At 34.7% G+C, this 21,958-nt stretch overlaps 1 protein-coding gene across 1 annotated transcript; it reads right to left on the bottom strand.

Moving 5' to 3' along the window:
- Positions 1-3,629: 3,629 nt before the first annotated feature.
- Positions 3,630-9,401, bottom strand: LOC136798544 (nuclear transcription factor Y subunit beta-like). The gene is made up of 8 exons (XM_067055165.1): positions 9,358-9,401; positions 8,866-8,937; positions 7,922-7,951; positions 6,944-7,009; positions 6,329-6,395; positions 5,861-5,935; positions 5,167-5,448; positions 3,630-3,864 (listed from the first exon to the last, which is right to left on the bottom strand). Exons 1-7 carry the CDS (start codon positions 9,385-9,387, stop codon positions 5,168-5,170), a joined length of 621 nt encoding a protein of 206 aa, XP_066911266.1. The 5' UTR covers positions 9,388-9,401; the 3' UTR covers positions 3,630-3,864; position 5,167.
- Between the last annotated feature and the right edge of the window lie 12,557 nt (positions 9,402-21,958).

Raw genomic sequence — 21,958 nt, 5'->3', positions numbered from 1 at the left:
ATGAGTCTCTTTTTAAATCAAGCTCCGGCAGTAAAAACAGTATGATGTTCTTTTTTTGAGGCGGAAGACGTCATTTTTTCAAGACACGTCGTAGGAAATATGCGTACGGTGGTCATTCTCCTTGCCGATCGGAAAACGTCGCCCGGTTCGAAAGCGTATTGTTGATCGGACCTACTGCTTTTTAACAGTCATAACAAAGATAAAGGCAAAAAATAGACAACAAATGTTGCTCTTTCGCTATTTTTCTTTGGTTTTTATGCTTTCATAAGTTGAATTGGATCATGTTTTTTGTACGATTGTCTGGATTTGATGTTTCGTTTACATACTCTTGGTGTGAGAGATACAATCTCTTATCTTGACAGTGTAGACCTAAAGCTCTAAAACAGCATCTAATAACATGAAAACCAGAATATGTTTCTTCAATGGGAATCAAAACTATAAAGTGCACTTACAAACATCAATTTGTCAGATAACAAAATTAATAACCACAGTGTCATCATTGACAATAAAACAAACGATTTTCTGTCAAGAGCCTTGTAAACATTCCAACAACTTCCATCGAAATGATCTATCACAGCTCAGTTTACCATTTTTAGCGCAATCCGAGGATTGAGCCGAGAACTCTCGCATAGCGCCCGAAAAACTTCAATCTGTCAATCATTTTCTCAAGCGAAGTGTAGCGAAGTGTACGCGAAGTGATTCTAGCTTTACGATAGTGCCGCGGATTATCAATGGATAGTATTCAATTATCATTATCCCTTTATTTTCATTCCTAGAACTTTTGCAAAAAAAAAGTAAATAAGAAAAGTTGTATTTTTTACTGCCCTAATCACATACTGAATTTGAAAGATCTTCTATATGGCGTTTTTTTGCAAACTTCGAAAAACTGGTTTTTGTCCCGCCTTTGCGGGATTTTGGCTCGAGTGCTTGAGTGCAGCATAGGGTACAAAGTCCAAATATGCGTTTCCCGTAATTTTCGTATGAAGAGTTAGGACTATACTGCTTGATGGTCTTGGAAAAACAGGGCATTTTGTCAACTTTCATGTTTCACAACAAGCTAACTTCAATTTTGTCTGTATATTTACCTAAAGTGATATTGTGGATAAATCTGACCATGAAAAAAAAATACTTGCGACATCAGAAAAGTTTGAACTCACTTTTATGGTATGCACCACCCAATGCGCAATGGTCAGATGGCGATATGGTTGGCGATGAACTATGATTTAGCTAGCTTTGAGCTAAAATTTTAAACATGGAGCAAAATTGACTGGTTAATGATTGAATTTCCCTTGGTGTTTTTATCTACAACAATGAATTAACTGGTTAGTGACAGTTGGTGAAAACTCTTTTTGTGGGGAAAATTCTGTTGCGGTTCACAGAACTGTAATTTCAAACTTGCAAAGCTGATATAACCGGAACACCTTGATGGCCAATATGAAAAATGTTAACTCTTAAAATTTTGATTGTATTGAATATGGAATTAAACAATTGGAATCATTGTCTTGAACTTGGTACTTGGAAATTTTCTTCCCCATGCATTTATAATGTGGAAAACTTTGGTCGTGGAGATTTTTTCCACGTGCGTTTTAAACGTAGAAACTTTTGTTGTGAATTTGGAGATTTTTTTCCCCGTGCATTTAAAATGTGGAAAACTTTAGTTGTGAATTTGTATATAGATTGTTTTCCACGTGCGTTTTAAAGGCAAAAGGTTGAAACTTTTGTTATAAATTTGGAGATTTCTTGCATGTGCAATTAAACAATGGAAAACTTTTGTTATGAATTTATTTTCTTCAATACGCATTGAAAACGTGGAAAACTTTATAAATTTGGAGATTTCTTACACGTACATTTAAAAGATGGAAAACATTTGTTATGAATATATATTTTCTTCAATGTGCGTTTAAAACTTGACATTTTCTTCCACATATGCATTATTCTAATCTATTTATATTGCTGACAGCACATTTAAAAATTTTTGTAATTTTTACGTAGAATTTGCGAGATTAGGCTTAATTGTCTTATGCAAATACATAACTAGAACTAGAACTTAAAAAATGAAGAAAACTTTGTTCTTAATTGACAATTTTTTCAAGCGATTTCCTGGCCTGGCATGACAACTTTTTTCCTTTTTGTCTTTCTTTCATTTCAGATATTTCCCCTCTTTGGCCAATATTTCTGGCACTTAAAATAAAATGATATAATTATGCACTATCCCAAGGCCTTTTGATGTGTTGTTCTATAACACAACACTCTACTCAGCAGGTGCGACGCCGGGTGACGGCTAGTACCTATATACTAAAATCCAACTAAAGTCCACCTACTCTCGGGTACCTAATAGCCCGGGGGATTGGAATAAGCGGGGGGGGGGGGGTTGGAAAAAATCTCAAAACTTAATAAGCGGGGGGATTGGAATAAAAATGTCCTGGGTGGCAAATTTTTTAAAAGGAGGCTAATAGACCTTTTTTCAAAGAGGCCAGCCTGTTGAATAATTATGTAGTCCAGCAGAAAAACAAATGATAAAACCATGCATAATGTATACAATATACATGATACAGTAATTATGCATGGCTCTATCATTGTTTTTATGGCCGGAATACAAAATTATTCAACAGGACGTCCTCTTTGAAAAAAGGTCTATACAGCAGAATTGGGACAAAAAAGGGAACTTTCAAAAACATTTTCCCAAAAATTAATAAGCGGGGGAGGGGCGGCTATATTAGGTACCCGAGATTAACGAAAATTAAAGGTTGTCTAGCCAATTTGGTTACTGCATTGTTATTCTCAGTCGAGTTCATCTTCATTTTTTTTTATGAGATTTCCAAAAGATCAAACTTAGAAAGTGTCTTAGGATTTTATTTCTAACCGAGTTGTTTTTCCTCAATTTACAGATAACTGAAAAAGAATCACATTTAAATTTACTTTTTTTATCTATATTTTTACAGAATTTAAGATTTAAAGAGTTAAAGTCAATCCCAAAAAAAATTCCGAGACTCTTTTTTAGTTCAATCTATTGGGAACATAGTATCGAAATTATTTTTTCAAAATTCCAAAGCTATGGGTGACTTTAACTTCTTTGAAGTAGGTAAGGTTAAAATTCTTAAGATTTTAATTATATCCTGCCCAGTTTTTTAAATTTAGCGAAAACTTTTACCATTAAAAAGAGAATATTATTGGCTTTCAGAAAATATATACTTTTGATATATAAAAATATGATGTTCTCAAGATATGATCAATTAAAGAGAATGTGTCAAGAAAAGTGAACTCATACCTTAAGATTTCCATTTTATCAAAATTTATACACGCAAAATTATCTTTTCAACAGAGAGAGAAACAGCTGGTAAGGAACAAACGAACATAATAACGAACAATAATTCTTATTTATTCTCTTTCAAATAATTAAAAAAAGAGCTATGAAAAATTTCCTATGCTAAAAATCGTAACATGAAATCTTATGAAATATTTTAAGCTTGCTGATTTCAAATCTGTTTCACATTTTTTGTACTTTTTCTTGGATAAAAAGTGGCAGCACTTTGAAGTAGGCCTAAATCTTAAGTGTTCACATACTTTTGAGGCAGGCTATTAAGATTACAGATCTTGGTAAAGTAATTTGCAAACAAAAACTTGACGAATAAAATGAATATAAGAATCTCTTGAATAACTGTGATTCTAAATTCTTGATGCTTTTGTTCTACAGTAGCACTTGGATAGATATGTTTATATTTGACACGTCGTAGTAATGACATTCACTACTCTTTTCTTCAAGGTTTTGTAAGATCCATTTGATTTACTTGCAATCTATTTTACCATTTCAGATTCATATAATACGAGAATATGAGCCAGCGAATCCATAATTCCGGTGGACAGCTAAAAATAAAAAAGTCATAAAATTATCATATATATTTTTAAGCCTGGTCTGTCTTTGACTTGTACCCATTTTGATTCGTTCTACACAATGTGTCGCCATTTCAGAGTCATCTTTAGGTAGCTTCAGCAAAATAAGATATGAACCTAACTACGCTGAAAGGGTCAGAAAAATTCGGTAAAATGCATTATAAAGGCACCTTTTTACTGCTCAAGGTCTGCACTGTAAGGGTTTGATTTCCAATGCAAATTTTTTGGCAATACATGCCGATATATCGACATAGTGCCCCCAGGCTTTTGTCCTAGTGCGGCTTTCATATGCAAAACGAAAACGCGCAAAATCATAAATGCTATCCCTGGTCAAAAAACTTGTTAAGATCTTATGAGAGTTTAGAAGATGTGGCTCTTCAATTTCTTATTTGAAGTTTCTTGCAAGAGTTTGGTAAGATCTTGTGTCATTTCTTGCAAGATCTGGCTAGAACCGGCAAGGTCGTGCACGTCTACATAAGAAAATATTTTACGACAAGAGGTGTTGAAATACCTAAAAAAGTTAAAGGGTCCCTTGTTTTAAAGAAAAAGATTTTGAGCAAATTAACTTTTAAAATTGAATTTCTGATGGAAAACTATATGAAATATGATTGACGGTTTTGACCACGTGACTAGAAGATCACATGGGTATATAAATAGAACAAATTTTGTATATTTAGTTTACTATGAAAATAACCACATTGGAGCAAATAACATAAAGTCCTTTATTTTATTTTCGTTCGGGAAACCAATAGCAATAAAAAGATTTTTTTTTTACCTTTCCCTCTGAAATTTTTTGAGTTAGAATTTATAGCAGACCTGTGCATGTCTCCAAAAATCCATGTTCATTTTTGAAAACAAAAAAAGAGACTTTTTAAAAATTTCATTTTGTTACGGGCCAGTGGGAGAAAATAACCCATTTGAAGAGGCCATTGAATCTTACTTTAGACTAGAAAGAATCTTTATAGAAATTAATCTTTTAAAGGTACACGCTTTTTTATAAGAATACACTTTATAAGAATGTCCATGATGAAAATGGCCAAAAAATTAAGAACATGGTAAGAATATTACCATCATGGAATTTAGCAACTGAAACTGAGAATGCCATTTTTAATGCATTTTAACCAGTAGATTGCCCATTTTCGATCTTAATCTAAGAATAGCGTAAGAATATTTTTGGATGATTTTCGCAAAAAAGTTAAGAATATCCATGATGAAATGAAAAAACACCATTCTTATAAAAAAGCGTGTAGCGTGCCAAGTAATTTAATTTCTTACGTTACTCTGCTTCTTCCACAGCGGGTAGTGGTGGCTGGACCAAGAAGGCAGGGTCAACAGCTGGCGGGGGTGGCTGGTCAATATTGGCAACGGGCAGTGGCGCCACAACTGGAGGCACAGCTACTGGATTTTGTTGTTGTTGTTGTTGTTGTTGTTGCTGTTGTTGTTGCTGTTGTTGTTGCTGTTGTTGCTGTTGTTGTTGCTGCTGCTGCTGTTGTGGTTGTTGTTGCTGCTGCTGGTGCTGTTGTTGTGGTTCTTCTTGCTGCTGTTGCTGTTGTTGATCTTAAGATAAAGTTTAGTTTCTCAAAGCTAATGTAGAGCATGGACGTGTAATGCATTGTTCTGGTGAAAAAGAAGTTGCGTTTTCCCATTTTTGGTCTAAGATGATTTTGTTTCACTATTTTCTAGTAGAGCGCTAAATTGAACAATTGCTATAATAAGTGGCACTCAATAGGATTTTAATAACAACCTCTTTTTTACTATTCACAATGTGTTTCAAACTGGCAGCTTATGGCTTTGCTTACTCGCTAAAGGAAATTCAAAAGCGATTACTACGCAAAATCTTGATTCCCATAATATTGATACCGTTTGTTTTGCATAAAGATATAGAGTCTGTAAGTTAAAAATCTACTATTGGGATAGTTTGTTTCTAGATAGATGTTTCACACCATTAAAAATTTACAATTGAACTTACTGCCTCCAGGTATCAAGACTTGGACCTGTGCCGGAACGGCATCCATATGGACCAGGGTTTGAAAATTGATCCAACCTGTCAATAAAGTTGAATATAAAACAATCCAAATACAAATATAACGACGTAAGCTTTACAGCAATTGAAAATACCTATATGCCATAATATTTTGCAATTAAGGTATCAAATATCGATTATAAGAAAAATTTTCAAACACTATTCCCGCGTTTCTATATCTTAAGAAACGCAAACGCTTTCTAGTCTACATGATTACATGAATATTGAATTCGGGGAAACGACCTTACAATTTCAAACAGTTGAGCTTAACTTTGGCACTGCTGCCTATTTCAATCTTTGTATCTTCAATTCGCACTGAAAAATGGGAGAATTTGAAAAAGTTTGAAATGACCGAATTTAAAATGCCTTTCGTGAAGCCGCAAAGCGCTGCGAGAGAAAAGGTGAATTCCTTACCCTGGTACAAGTACCGGTGAGGCTGAGCACCGTTCCGGCAGGGTACTATTAGACGTATATATTCTCCCTAAAAATATAATGAGAAATTTAATGTTAGGAATCATCAACTATTCGATTAACAACGTTTCAACGTGTTATGTTTGTAAAATTACTTTATCTTTCAAAACGTTCCTATGATAGAGGAGAATCCTATCCAAACAATATTCAATATTCAATGTGCAAGATTTTTCTGCAAGTACAGTATAACAGTTTGGTTTTGAAATAAAATCTATGAAACGAATAGCCAATTTAGCAGCGACATCCAGCAATAGAAATAGTGTAAATGAAATTATAAGAAGAGACTTTGTTTCTTATTCAAGCAGAGTGGACTGAAAAATAGGTGCTGGGTATGAACTTTATATTGATAAATAAATGTCAAAAGCTTGACGTTTGAAATTTTCAACTCTTATTCAAGCAGAGTGGACTGAAAAATAGGTGCTGGGTATGAACTTTATATTGATAAATAAATGTCAAAAGCTTAACGTTTGAAATTTTCAACTCAAGTCTGGAGAGGAAACTGTTTGATTGTGTATCACATATGTTACTTTTTTGATGAATATGAACAATATTACTCACACCAATCATTTGTTGTGCGGGCGGTTGGGGCTGCTGGATGGGTGGTTGGGGCTGAGGTGGATTGTGCTGTATAAAAATAAAAGATGAGAACTCTTAGTTGAGAATAAAGGTATAAGGTATAATTGAAGAGAATTTTCAACAAGATTTTGCATTTGATGAACGTGATATGCAGCCTAGAGGTTTCACATGTTTGCTTCAAGGCCTGGGGGTTCTACCCTTGCCAACTTGTGTTTATTTTGTACAGGATTAAGGGATTTGATGAAAATGTCTGGAAAACGGTATTTTGAAATCAGACGGTGATGGCGATTAACCTTATTTTTGCAACCGCTGCAAACCAGTATGACAGTGTTATTTTTTCAATTTTTGGTATGCTGGGATTCAGCCAAAAATTTGACTGGAAAACAGTATTCCTGACCCATACAGCCGCTCTGATTTAAGCGCATTATAATATATATGTAAAGTTTAAATGGAGCCAAAAGATTTTAATACTTATCAGGCTTAGGCTAAATAAACTATCCAATAAGACTCGCTGCGTCGAACAGTGTAGCGCGCGTGCGGTCCAGAACATCTAAGGGCATCAGAGACCTGTTATTGTGCAATACATACTAATAAAAAGGTAAAGGGGGGTTCACGTTTGGCGGAGGAGCGGAATCGGCCCTTTTTTTCGGACGGAGTGGCGGAATTTGGCGAAAATTAAGACGGAATTACGGAAATTGGGTTCTCTGACGGAGACGGAAAATTAGACAATTTTAGTGCGGAAAAACGGAATTTAGCAAAAAAAATTGCGGAATTTCGGAATTGGTAAAAGATATTCCAAATTTGTGGAATTTTCGACGAAAAAATTGAAGCTCAAAGGAATTTTCGGTGACGGAATTTTGGTTCACGGAAATTGGAGAAAAAATTGGAGGAATTGTGGAATCAGGTACCCCCTGAAACCCCGGTAAAGATAAAGGTACAAATATTTGATGAAATATTTACCTCCAACTCAGCGATCCGTGCCAACGCTTGCTGAAAAATATAAATCAAAACATAAAATTTTAAATTCGATCACTGTTTAGAGGAACAGTTTCAAATGTGAGGCTTGTCAACCTATAGTTGAATACATTTCAAACTAACAAAATTTTTGATGAATTTTACCATCATTCCCACATCATTCATATTTCTATCAACAGTTAGTTTTGACTGTTTATATACAATTTTAGGCATATTCCAAAATGGCATTCGTAGCTTTTTTTCAATGAAGGGTTCTCATACAAAGTTTGCATATCTAAAAGGGGGGTTTTCACTTTTACTGTACGCACAAAATCTGGCCAATCAGACTGCTGGTACTACCCCTAGCGTTAAAAGTTAAATAAAACAAGCAAAAATATGATATAAGCTAGACTGTGGGAAAAGTTTAACCCTTGGATTCCCAGGCTACTTTTGGCCGAGAAAGGCAAATACTTTAAGTCCATTGGTTACTCATCGATGGTTGTAGAAAATTAAAAATAATCCGGTCAAAATTTGAAACATTTCTTAGCTTTTTTTACCTTCAAAGGGCTTATTAACGAGGCAGGACGTCATAAAAATTTCAATCAATTATAAAAATTTAGAATTTCGAGGTCTTTCCATTGGTATGAAAGATACAATACCGTTGCTATGAGTAACCAAGGGCTTAAAACTTTTGCCTCTCAGCTAAGGTTTAAATCTATCGAAAAACACTTTTGGCAACCATTGAGAGCTTTCAGGCTGTAGGCGTAGATAATTAAAGATGATACTCAAGTTTGCTCCGCTAACAACTGTCTTGTTGATTAAAATCACAAATCGGCCGTTTGGATTGTTTGATAAGAATAATAAATATTTATATTCATAAGATCTGAAGACCCCTTCCGAAATTACGATTTGAGATCCCTTTTTTCAAAATTTAGATAAAATAGAATTACCTGGTAGAGATGATGATTGATGTGGCACTGATCCTGCCAATCCTGGAGCTCCTCTCTAAGCTGCAAGTTTTCCTGATAAATAGACATAATTAAAAAAGTGGTTAGTGGCGTAGCAATTTTCAATTACATAGTCTTAAAATTGAGGGGGGTTTAGAGAAAGATAATCTGATATTGAGGTTATTTCCGGTTAGGGAAAGTTCCAACTGCTGCCGTATTATCGTGAAAGAGCTTTACAAAGGAATTGCTAGATTCAATCTGTCGTCACTTTTTCTTGCCTGAAAAAAGTTAGAGATTGAACTCTAGCCCTTCGGGCTTTAAACTCAATGGGCTGGACATTGTAGTGGAAAAGCGACAAATTACATAAAAATGGTTTTTTAACGGAGTGCGACGTGTTCTTTATTCAGGATGTACAGCTATTCTACAGGGCTACCTGGTGAACAGGAGAATCAGCAAGTGTAATAATAATAAAAAATATTATCTAAAATTACTCACCAGCGCTAGCTCGAGGTTATTTCGGTCCATTTGTGTTATGTCTTGTTTCTGTTAAGAAATCGAAAAAGGAAGAATTAAACACCCACGTTTCACACAATAGAAAAATTGGATCAAATCTTTTAGGTCAAGCTGAAAAAATGTTTTATTTCCAAAAAAAGATTTTCATAAAAACTATTTTTGATCTAGCGTAGATAGAAAAATTTAAAATCTAACCTACAGAATTAGTTTCACGCTTACAGAAAAGTCCCTTACCTTTCACTCACGTTGTTGAAGTTTTGAGTTTCAATGATGTTTGAATTCATTCTCTTGATGCTTTCTTTAAATAACTTTTGGAAATGTGGAAATCATTAAACGGTGATTAGTTTTTACACGTTCATTTTGTTTTATTAATCTTATTTTACGACATTAAAAATATTCTTATTCCCAAATCAACACATGAGAAAAACCGTTAAATATTTTGTATTTTACACGCATTTACTAATCCACTAGGGTCGAGAGCATGGGTGCTTTTTCACTGAAATCGATTAGCTGAAACAAAGAAAATTGATAGGAAAACATTACTGACTCCCAAAACAGTTGTCAAAGCGTTTACAACCCTTTGAATTTGAAGAAAATGTTTATTAAAAATCATCAACTCACATATCAAGGGATTTAGAATTACAGCCTTCTAATGAACATTTTCTGTGACAAGATTCCTCGTCTTTTGTATCAAATCAATACAGATGAAAGTATGCTCTTCAACTCTATCGGGAAAGAAAACACTTTTCCCATATGACCAATTTTTTACAAAAGAATCCCTCTGCACATTCTGCTACTTTTATGGCAACCAATTTATTTATGCTGCCTTTTTCGCTTAATTGGACATTAAGCCAAGAGAGGTCTACCCCTCTCTTGGAGGACAAAAGGTTTAATGACCAATTTTCGATGTTAAATTTGGAATGCTGATATGAAGCGATCAAAATCTGATGTTAAGCACGAATCTTCATTGTATATTTTTTACAACCCTTAGCAATTTATGAAAAGGACCGTTGATGAGAACCATTTATCTATCTATAGTGAAAAGGCACCCCATGTATGAGAGAACAAAACTTTTTTATTTCATTGACAAAACATTTTTATGATTAAACACGTTAAGGACATCAGCGTGAATAGACCCCTATTTTTGCGTGCATTGCTTAAAAATAAGAGAACAAATTTCAATTTAAAACCAGGGGGTTTCAAGGGGTATGAAATTTACTCCCGAAATACCGAAATACCGAACACAATTGACCCGAAAAGATTTTTACATTTCATTTTTCGTAAGGAAAGGTATTTCAACTGCAAAAATTCTTGATTAAATAAGGAGTAAAGGATACCTCCCTGTTGAAAACTTTATTTTCAACTGTTATTAGCTCAGTATATCAGACAAACGAACGATCTAATTCCCAAGTGTAAATAGCAAAGAAGTGAAGTTCAATTACTGATAAAGTGCAACCATGGTTCGTGCCAACCGAAAAAAAATTGATTTTAACACTTTCTTATTTGGCTAAAAGCACTATCTTTTAGAATGGTTTTACTATTGTAACTAAGTACCTCCAAAATCTATTTTTATGGATAATTCTTTAGTTTTAATTCGAGAATTAGGCTTTCCCACCACGAAAAATTTTTTATAATGAATTCCCCTTCGCAGGCATTTCTGCCTCTCCGAAAGGATTTACTATAAAGTTGTTTAGAAAAAACTCGTTATGTTAAGTTCGGAATTCCAAAGTTCTCTTCTCTCCCGTTTGGTTGCTGGAATCTTTGCGGTCTTTCTTTCCATGCTTCGTCCAGGTTAACCTTGAATTAGAACACGGTTTTGGATTTGACGACGTCAGCTGGTAGATTATTCCAAGGATCGATTGTTCGATAATAAAACCTCTCACACCATCTTTTGGGATTCGCTCAACGAGTTGAAGGTCGTGTGGTGTTTATGGTTCCTCGTGACACGCGTCTGGTGCTGAAAGGTTTTGTGTAGTGAAGATCTATCGTAGACATTGAAATGTTTGTATATTTCAATAATGTCATTTCGCTCTCGTCTATATGCAAGCGTCGGAAGATCGAGTCTGCGCAAACGTTCTTGGTGTTCTATGTTCTGGAAACCATTGATCAACTTACTTGCTCTCCTTTGGACATTTTCTACGGCTGTGATATATCTCTTCAAGTAAGGTCTCCAGACTGCTTGGCCATATTCAAGGTGAGGACGAACATGCGTTGTGTATAGGGTCTTGAAAATATCTTTATTTAGGTAGGAAAAGCTTCTGCAAATCAAACTAACAATACTATTTACCTTCTTAACCTTGGTTGCGATGTGTGGTTCGAAATATAGTGGCTCGTCAAAAGTAACCCCGAGGTCTTTCTCTTCTTCCACATGTTCAATTATTTTGCCATTGAGGTTATATGGATGTGCATGAACGATGTTACGGAATTTACCGAGTGTTAACACATGGCATTTTTAGGGATGAAAAGTTAATAGCCAGTTTTTTTACCATTCTTCCAACTTCTTTATATCTTGTTGCAGAAGCTAGGCGTCAAAGGCTTTTCTTATCCTCTTGTAGATCTTAGTGTCATCAGCAAATAACAGCACGTTGGATTTAACAGTTTCTTGTCGTTGATATATAAAATTGATAAACAAACAGTAAAGGGCCGAGTACACTGCCTTGTGGGATACCACTTAACACATTTGAGGGTTGCGATTTCACACCATTGACGTTAACAGTTTGAGTACGTTGATTCAAGAAACTTCTTATCCATTCCCATAATTTTCCGCTTATCCCATATGCTCTGATCATCTTCATCAGACGACGGTATGGAACGGTATCAAAGGCTTTCGCGAAATCAAAGTAGATAGGAATGGAAATGACTTTCTTCAGCTGTCTGGTACCAGTGACATAGACAAATCTTGACAATTGTCAAAACTTGACACTATTTTTATGATATTGTTCTAGAATTTTTACATTTTAATGTGAAGAGTTTGGTCCTGTGTAATCAGAGTTTAAGACTACCAATTAATTTTGAGATCTCGAGCAGGTTTAAGATTTAAATTACTAACTTTGCAAACTAAATAGTAGCCAGTAAAATTTGGAGGTTTTGCTTTGAATTGTGGAAGGCTGCCTAAAGTTTATTATTTTTATCTAACTCTCTTTGTTGATTTACTTGAGGAAATGGCTGTGGGGAACATGATGAACGAGAAATATGGAGACAGTAAATGTACGATAAGCTAGATAAAATCTTCTTTCAGTATAACGTCTAAAAGCTGAAATTGTAACTTCGTAACTTGCGCCCCATTATGGAAGCAGACAAAAAACAACACAAGAAAAGACTAGGCCGAGACTATAGACTAAGAGTCCGGCAACCCACAAAAGAAATCGAGAAAGCGAAAGTGATAGTAGTCGTCAAATATCGACACTCTTATCGACCGCCGGAGGCGGTTTATTTCATAGTGGTACGCTAATCTCGTTTTGCCTTGGCTCAATACTTTATCTACCATTTTACTTTAGGTTTTTTTAACCAGATTGCCCAGGTGTTTCTCTTTTTTTCCCTGAATGTCTTTTATTACATTAAATTCTTTTATTACAACTTTACAACTTAGCTAAATTCTTTAGTAAATACAGTAATGATATATTTCTAGTATTTGTACCTCTGAATCTTGAAATTGCACGAGATCGACTCATTTCCATCAAATGATACATCCATGTTTCAAAAACTGGCTATGGCTAGTGATGACTCTACGAGATAAAAAAGCTGCTTGAAGACTTTTGGAAACTTTTTTGCTTCGATAGTTCTTTCGTTATAAAAGGGTATAATATTTTTTAGCTCACCGAAACTTCATCCCAATCCCGAGGATTCTTTTGTTTTGATTTTATGCACGGGAATCAAAAATTGAGACTATATTAGACATAAACGCACATCCTCTCCTATTCGATTGTTCATTCCAGTCTTTATTTTCAAGTTCCTTGTTTTCCTGCCTTTATACACTCCGCACGGAACCGACGTCACTCTCCACCGCAGTGCGATAACTTTCAATTTTAACGTCGGTAGTTTAGAGGAGATTTGACCATAGACATATGAAAGAGTTAGACTGGCTACACGGGCCGTCGTCCTGATCAAAATAGACAGCCGTACAGAGAGTGCATTTTTTTTCAAAGATGGCGGCCGATGAAAACACTGAAATTGTTTTCGATGAAGAACTTGATGAAATTTTAGCCTCTATTTCTGCTTCAAAAACTTTGGAGGCATCCAAGCAATTCTCTTGCAGTCACTGTAAAAAAATATGTCTCTCTAAACAAGGTTTAACAAGACATACAAATGTAAAACATCCTGAACATTCTTCATTCTTCTTCTTCTACTTCATCAACGTCAAATTCAAAAAACAACAACAATAACAACAGTAATAACACTTCATCAAGGAATTATGCCAACGTATTACCAATTTAATCATTTCGTAAGATCCTAGCCTAGAAATCTAAGCTAGTTTGATTCAGTCACTAGGATAAATCTGATGGTAAGTTGTGACTGAATAACAATATTCCAAAGCAAACTTAAAATCTGTAAATATAAAAATCTTTAAAGCGCTGAAAAACGCTATATTGCCATTAGCCGTGTGTCCTAGCCTTGTGAATACGGGCTTAGTTAACTGGGCTAGTAAGATCCTACGTCTAACTATAGAAAAATTACAACTAGAATCCAAAACATGGTATACAAATATTGACTTTGCTATTGATTTGGAAAATGCAACCACCATATCGAAAATTTATTACCACATTAAATATGTTGTCATGAATTTCAAGTTACAGAAAAATACAACATATTCTCAACAAGAAATGGAAGTTATTAAGAATATTTGTGGAGCTGCTGTTGGAGAGATATACCAGACATCATAGATTTTCCAAAAATTTCAAATGTTTTTATAATTGGGAAGCTATCAAATTATTGAATATTTGTCGCTACAAGAAAGGGAGTGAATCGAACACAGAACACCATGGGTTAGTAGAGTTACGAGATCAAGGAAAAAGGCTGTGAAAAGGCTTGCGATGACGTCTTCACAAAACTTTCAACCATCATAACTTTTGATAGGAAGATTTTCAAGGCATGTTTTATTCCTCGATTTTCATCAGCATTTCATGCTCTTTCCGCTAGAACTATCAGATTTTAAATATCTCCAAAAAAAATATTTTTTTGCCCAGCTACCTGATGACGTCATCTGGCAGGTGGAAAGATTTGGTGTTACTACTGTTTGATTTCTTTTTGTATAATGTTTGAAATTAAGTTTTAGACCCTCTAAGGATCATCTGTGCCGAATTTCATGCTTTTATCACCATCTGAAGTATTTTTACGTTTTTATGTGCTAACAGACCTCACTATGTAGGGAAATATTGGGAAGGCCAGTTTTAGAGATATGAATCTAATCAATTATTCTATTGCCTTTATGCTGACAAAATGATCAATTTCGACAGAAATAACAATCTGATGATGAAATACAAAGCTTCTCAAATCATTCTCAAAATATTTTGCGCCACTAATTATTTTGATGCTGATAATACTAAATGATAGAAATTGACACCATAATCGAGCTCCAATAGCGTCGAAATGGTTGTTTTGTATATGGCAAGTGGCTTTAAATAGATGAGACAGGGGTGAGCTTACTCTTCAATATGATATATTCAATAATTGAGAGAGACACTCTACGTTGGAGAAAGGGAAAAAACTTGATAACCCAAATTTACCTGGCCACCGGTCGTGGTCGCCGGTTGTGGTTGTGGTTGTCCTTTCTGGTCGATGTTTGATGTTTAGAAACTTTCAAACAAGGTCCAACACCATGAAAACATCTTCTTGCTTGACGATTCAAGCATGATTCAAGTGAACCAAACAAGCTGATACCCGGCTGGCACACAACGTTGTTTCAACGTTCATCTAACGTTATATGGACGTTGTAAACATTAGATAAACGTTGAAATAACGTTGTGTGCCAGCTGGGTAGATGATGAGGCTACTATATAGCTCAAACTTTTAGTGATTATTTTGTAAATATCGCTTCTTATCTTGGCATAAAAACTTCAGAATCTAGTCTTCCTGGGAAGTCTAGGTTCTACGAACAAATCATTTTCTTTTAGCGAGGTTACCCCTGAAGATATCCACCGAATCATAATTAAACTTAACCCTGGTAAATCCGTGAGCGGTCCTTTTTCAGTTAATTTTGTTAAAATGGTCTCTGACTTATTATCAGAACCATTATCAAAACTAGTAAATCTTGCTTTTAGACACCCCTGTCTCTGTGCCCCAGTGGGTGTTGATTACCCAGTGGGGTGAGAATCAAAAAACCTCAAAGTCACTGGGGTGAAAAATATTCTTTCAAATATTGAGTGGGGTGGCCAAAATTTCCTTGACATTCACGTGAAATCGAAAAAAATTGGCGTGATCGTGATCGAATTTTTTGCCCCCCCCCCCCTCTTATGTTAATTTTGTCGTGAAATATTTCTGATTTTCTGAAAAACTTTGAATTACTGAGTTAGTATGTTGGTAAATGGTTATCGTGTGTGCATGTTTCGTTCATTCAATTTTTCACAATAAAAATGAAATAAAAATTGATTTTTTTCAATTATTTTCAATTTTTCATTTTTGTTTTTAAATTGAAAATTGAAAAAAGAAAAATTGAGATTCAATTTTCAATTTTTAATTTTTTGTCCATGTAGGTTACATTTCTGTCATGATGATGTATCATTTAGGGTCGACGGGGGTCTGAACATGGCAGGAGTAGTGAAGCTAGGCTGATAGATTTTTCGCAGACTGCTGTAGATGTTATACATATTGTCCTATAACATCTTTATCGCATTATTGACATATTACACGATCAGAAAAAACATAATAATGTAACATCTAATGATCTAATGATATAAGATCTTATTGACAAACTGGAATAATATACAAGACCGAAGCTTTTGGCAAATTAGCAGTAAGATCTGTTACTTTGAATCTCCAGCCGGATCGGATTGGTGTGGGGATTATGGAAAGGAGGTGTTTATGGTCATTCTACGGAAGGTTTTTGTAGTTTTTTTTAGGTTTAGTAGTTCTAAAGATTTACAGCAAATTGTAGCTGTCGCGATTATTCTCCACCGTGACTTGGTGAAATCTTTGTAAACTTTCTGAACCACCCAGCCCTGTTACAGCATCCCCAGGACCTTCAAATAGACGATTACTCCAGCGTGGCAGTTGTCTTGCAGAATCACTCCACCAATTCTGTTCTGCTGTATGTTATATTGCGTAAGTATACCTATTGCGATTTACGGATCTCGGACCATACTTAGGCTGTACCCATCTGCAGAAGCTACGTTTAAAGCCAAGCATGATATAATTTTAAAAGGTAGTATATACTTATGATGTTACATCATCATTATTATTTGATGAGATAAGGAAACAATATTAAGGGCTCTGACCATAGTCAGAAAATTGGTTTTAGTATCTGAATATAAAAGTTATGTTTTAGATTCTTTAACACTTTTAACAAAGAATAGCCTTTATAAATTGATTTTTAATCAAATCCTTTTTTTCAAACTGTCCGCAAAGAATTGAACTATTTTAAATTTTGCGGAAAATTTTTCTAAAAAGATGTGTCAAAAATTATGACTGTTTTTTTAAGCAAAATCAAGATGAAAAATTGATGAAAAACCACTATTTTGAAGATTTCGAGACAAAGAAGCATTTACAAAAATTTTCCGCAAAAATTTTAATTGTTCGGTAAAAGATACACCATCTACTGCGAAATTCTTTTCAAAATGTTTCTTCTTCGTCGAAACTAAGCTCTTCAAAGTTGAAATACTCTTCCTCGAAAAAGTCTTCATTTTCTTCTTCATCAAACTTTTTCAATGCAATTTTTGAATTTTCAGTTTCAGGAATAGTTTGTCTAACAGAAAATGTATAACATACCATAGTTTTGTTGGTTACATCAGTCAGAAAACACATTTTAAACACGGCAATTATGAAAAATTCACTATGGTCAGAGCCCTTAAAAAACAGTGTAAAATGTTAAGCGCAAGCAACAAACATTGCCATTTCAGACCCCCGTCTAATCTGAATGATATATCATCATGACAGAAATGTCACCCACATGGACAAAAAATTAAAAATTGAAAATTGAATCTCAATTTTTTTTTTTCAATTTTCAATTTAAAAACAAAAATGAAAAATTGAAAATAATTGAAAAAAATCAATTTTTATTTCATTTTTATTGTGAAAAATCGAATGGACGGAAGTATTCATCCGTGTATGAAAACGTCCATTCGATTGTTGGTCAATTTTCAATATTTTGAAAATTGAAAATTGATTTTTTGCAGCAATTTTCAGTATTTCAAAAAGTTCAAAAATTGAATTTTGGATTTTTATCCAATTTTAGTTTTTTTTTCACGCTAAAAAAAATTTGAAAATGTAATTTCGGTCTTATTTTTAATTTCATAAAAAATATTGACCTTCGAAATTTATTGAAATTCCAATAGGGTCGAAAGGGTGGTAGTGAGGAGGCCTGTGAACTAAATCCATAACACAACCTTTTGTCTTTTGGGATCTGGGAGCAAGAAAACATGTGTGCAGTTATGATACGATACAGAATACAATAATCGTTAAACGAATCCAACTGTTGAGTCGTAGATTTATTTATTTGAAAACACTTATTTATAACACCCCTAAATCAGTGTCCCTGTCAAGTCCGCCCGGGTGAATAACCTGGTGAAAAAAATTGTCTAAATTTAAGCTCCATTGAAAAAATGACTCACCCCAGGTAATTGAAGCTGAGTGATCTCAACCCCAGTGAGAAATTGAAATAAAAGCTGTCCACCCCCGGTGAAATTTTATAAAAACCACGCTACCCGGTCAAAAAGCACACTTGCACTTGGCAAAAAAACAGGTAGAAAAGTGTATATATCAACTAGAAAATCCCCCAAAAAACTAGAGTCACAAAAAAGTGTACCTTTAGTAGATCTGGAGATTTAGAACGCCATATGAGTAATCCCCAAGAACCTAATCGAAAATCACACCAATCAAAAAAGGCTCAAATTTCCACCCCAGTGGAAAGTTTCTTTAAAAATCTTCCCGCAGCCGATTTTAAACTTTTATCAGACTCACTCCGGTGAAGTTTTATTTTCCACCAGGTCATGGGAACAGGGGTGTTTCATACGAAATTATAAATAGATATCCATCTGACCTGTGTTAATTTGTTGTGTTTTGGATTTAGTTCCCAGGCCTCCTCACTAGTGCCATTCCCTTTTGACCCCTATCGGAATTTCAATACATTTTAAAAGTCAGCATATTTTCTGAAATTAAAAATAATAGACCGAAATTACATTTTCAATCTTTTTTGAGACTGAAAAATAGTGAAAACTGGATGAATATTCAATTCTCAATTTTTTTGGGCGTGAAAAAAAATGTAAATTGGATCAATTTTTTCAAAATATTGAAAATTGACCAAAAATCGAATGGACGTTTTCATACACGGATGCATGCATGCATGGGCGTGATTTTCAATGGAATTTTCAACAGTATACTAAATTTCTATGCGTATGATTGTATTATAGGGACGAATCAATCCTAAAAATTTGAGCTCAAAAGCTCTTTTCTATCACTGTAAATTACTATGTTTATTCACGGTCAAATGCCTCATAAAAATTGAAACATACAGCCCGGCCTCGTTTTCATTTAATTCTATTGTTTAGAATAAAAGTTTAATTCAAAATAACTCAAAAACCGGAAGAGCTTTTTGGATAATTCTTTTTTTATTTGTTTTGTATTTTGTTTTTGCAGAGTTTTATTTTACCAAAATGAAACACTCAAAAAATGTAACAAAAAACATTTCGAGAAAGGTGTTTTACCCATAAAGAGAAAGTCCGAGCACGATGCGAAGGAGGATAATTGTAGTAACAACTTAAAGATGTAGTAAATTTATCCTTGATATGTCAAACTACGCATGCGTGTCCTAGATTTTTGACACATAGAAAAATTACGTTTATCAAAAGATAATTTGAGCAATGAGGTAATAAAAAAAGTTTTCGGACAATTATTTTTGACACCCAAGAAAAACAATTCTAAACAAGACGACTTAAAGTCGAAAATTTCGCCTAAAGTTTAAACTACATGGGAAAAAACAAGAAGTAGAGATGGAAGCTAATCTGAAGTCTACTTTACATCGAGCCTTGACGAAACAAATTTATATGAACAACGAGGCTCAAAATCGCTAAAAAGATAAGATCAATTTACGAACAATGGTTGTTTAATTCTTAAGAACTAATAACTGAAGGGCATATCACCAACTATAAAGAGATATTAGTTTGATTCTTATAGAGTATATGCTTATAAGAAAAATACCTTATCAGGGAAAACTTCGTCGGGGAAAAGTGACGAAGTTTTGGCCAAGTGAGGAATATTTTTCCCCGACGAAAATTTACCCTGGCTAAATGCGTTTACCAACTACCAGCAAGTGACGAATGTTTTTCCGCGACGAAGTTTCCCCCGATAAGGTAAATATGTTCATATTGCGCGCCATCCCTTGATTACTTTGTAAGAGCTACTTACCGAAAGCTATATCACCTTCTATCGAGAATTATTGATTTGATTCTTATAAAGTATATGCTTATAAGAAAAATAAATATGCTCATATTGTGCGCCATCCCTTGTTTACTTTGTAAGAACTAATTACCGAAGTAGTCTGGCCGAAATACAATAAAACAGGGGTGAACGTAGAAAAAAATTCCGCGTAAACTTTCTTGGTACCGTTGGAAGCGAAATTTTATGTGTAGATTATTATACTCAGAGCCTCATGATGAGGCCCTTGGGGAAAACTTTTGGTAAAATCAAGACTGAAGTGTACTTCTTCGCCCCAAAACAGATACGTTTTTAGCAGTGTACTGGTCATCAGCTACACTAAAAACCTATCAAAGCTATTCAAAGTCTTTGAAAGTCAGCACTATCCCCATGTGCTTTCGCCTTGCACTTGACCCATTTGATATCATGGATGACCCTGTTTAATTGCTTGTGGTTTCCAGAAATGTGTTTGTTGGGAAATCCCCCTCCCCCAGATTTTTGAGACAGGGGTATACATATTTGAGTGTTTTGAAAGACACCTACCATTGCAAGGATAGCACTTTTCAAGGCATTTTATATCGAAAATGGGTCCTAAGTGTTTTATTTCACCAATTTTTTCCCCAAGGGCCTCAACATGAGGCTCTGAGTATGTTAAACCTCGTAAAATTCCGCTTCCAACGATACCAAGAATGTTTACGCGGAATTTTTTTCCAGGTCAACTTTTATTTCTGCCAGACTAAATAAAGGGTATATCACCGTTTATCAAGAGTTATCGATTTGATTCTTATAAAGTATATGCTTATAAGAAAAATAAATATGCTCATATTGTGCGCCATCCCTTGTTTACTTTGTAAGAACTAATTACCGAAGGCTATATCACCTTCTATCGAGAGTTATTGATTTGATTCTTATAAAGTATATGCTTATAAGAAAAAAAAATATGCTCACGTTGCGCGCCATCCCTTGTTTACTTTGTAAGAACTAATTACCGAAGAGTATATCACCGTTTATCAAGAGTTATCGATTTGATTCTTATAAAGTATATGCTTATAAGAAAAATAAATATGCTCATATTGTGCGCCATCCCTTGTTTACTTTGTAAGAACTAATTACCGAAAGGTATATTACCGTCTATCGAGCGTTATTGATTTGATTCTTATAAAGTATATGCTTAAAAGAAAAATAAATATGCTCACATTGCGCGCCACCCCTTGTTTACTTTGTAAGAACTAATTACCGAAGGGTATATCACCGTTTATCAAGAGTTATCGATTTGATTCTTATAAAGTATATGCTTATAAGAAAATAAAGAACAAATCAAAACTGTGAAGCTAAAGACACAAAGATATATGACGTAATCCAAAGAAAACCCGCGAAAATCGTCCGTGGTTATACGAGCGTGTAATTTGTAAATTGAATTTAGTGAGTTTGTCCACCGTATCGAGTACTTTCGTTTTCTAATTTTTTTATTACACCGCCGCCGCCGCCGCGAAAGGCTATCGTAATACTTTCGCTAGGCGAAATTAAAAATGAAAAAAAAAATGAATCAAAGTTACTGTTGTAGTTGAAAAAATGACGTAGGTACGTTTGCAACGTGCTTACGGTGTAGTTACTGAGTAACCTTGTTTAACTTCGCGCTTCGTCATTTCATTTCACCACTTACAATCGAAATACTGGTAACGTAATTTGTGACGTATCAACAACGTCCCTGCGACGTGTATTTCACGCTGGAATTCCCAGCTACTTGATTTCTAAACGACAACACATGTGTCACAAAAAATTGCTTACTTTACCGATGGGGCTAGTTTGTAAATTGATGAAGAAGAGCTGGAAGAGGCCCCCAGTGGCACCCCTAATCACGCATCACGAAAAAAAGCCCAAATCACGCATCACGACACAGATTTTTGCCCTATCATCACGCATCACGCCAAAATCTTGATCACACCATCACGCTAAAAAAATCTCTAATCACGCCATCACGCAAACTGCTGGGGGCCTCCTGGAACTAAGAGTTCTGGTC

This window comes from Clytia hemisphaerica, unplaced genomic scaffold (genome assembly GCF_902728285.1).
Source record: "Clytia hemisphaerica strain Z4C2 unplaced genomic scaffold, Clytia hemisphaerica genome assembly, whole genome shotgun sequence".
Lineage (NCBI taxonomy): Eukaryota > Metazoa > Cnidaria > Hydrozoa > Leptothecata > Clytiidae > Clytia > Clytia hemisphaerica.
The sequence above is the reverse complement of the archived record's forward strand: the minus strand, read 5'-3'. Positions and strand labels throughout refer to the sequence as shown.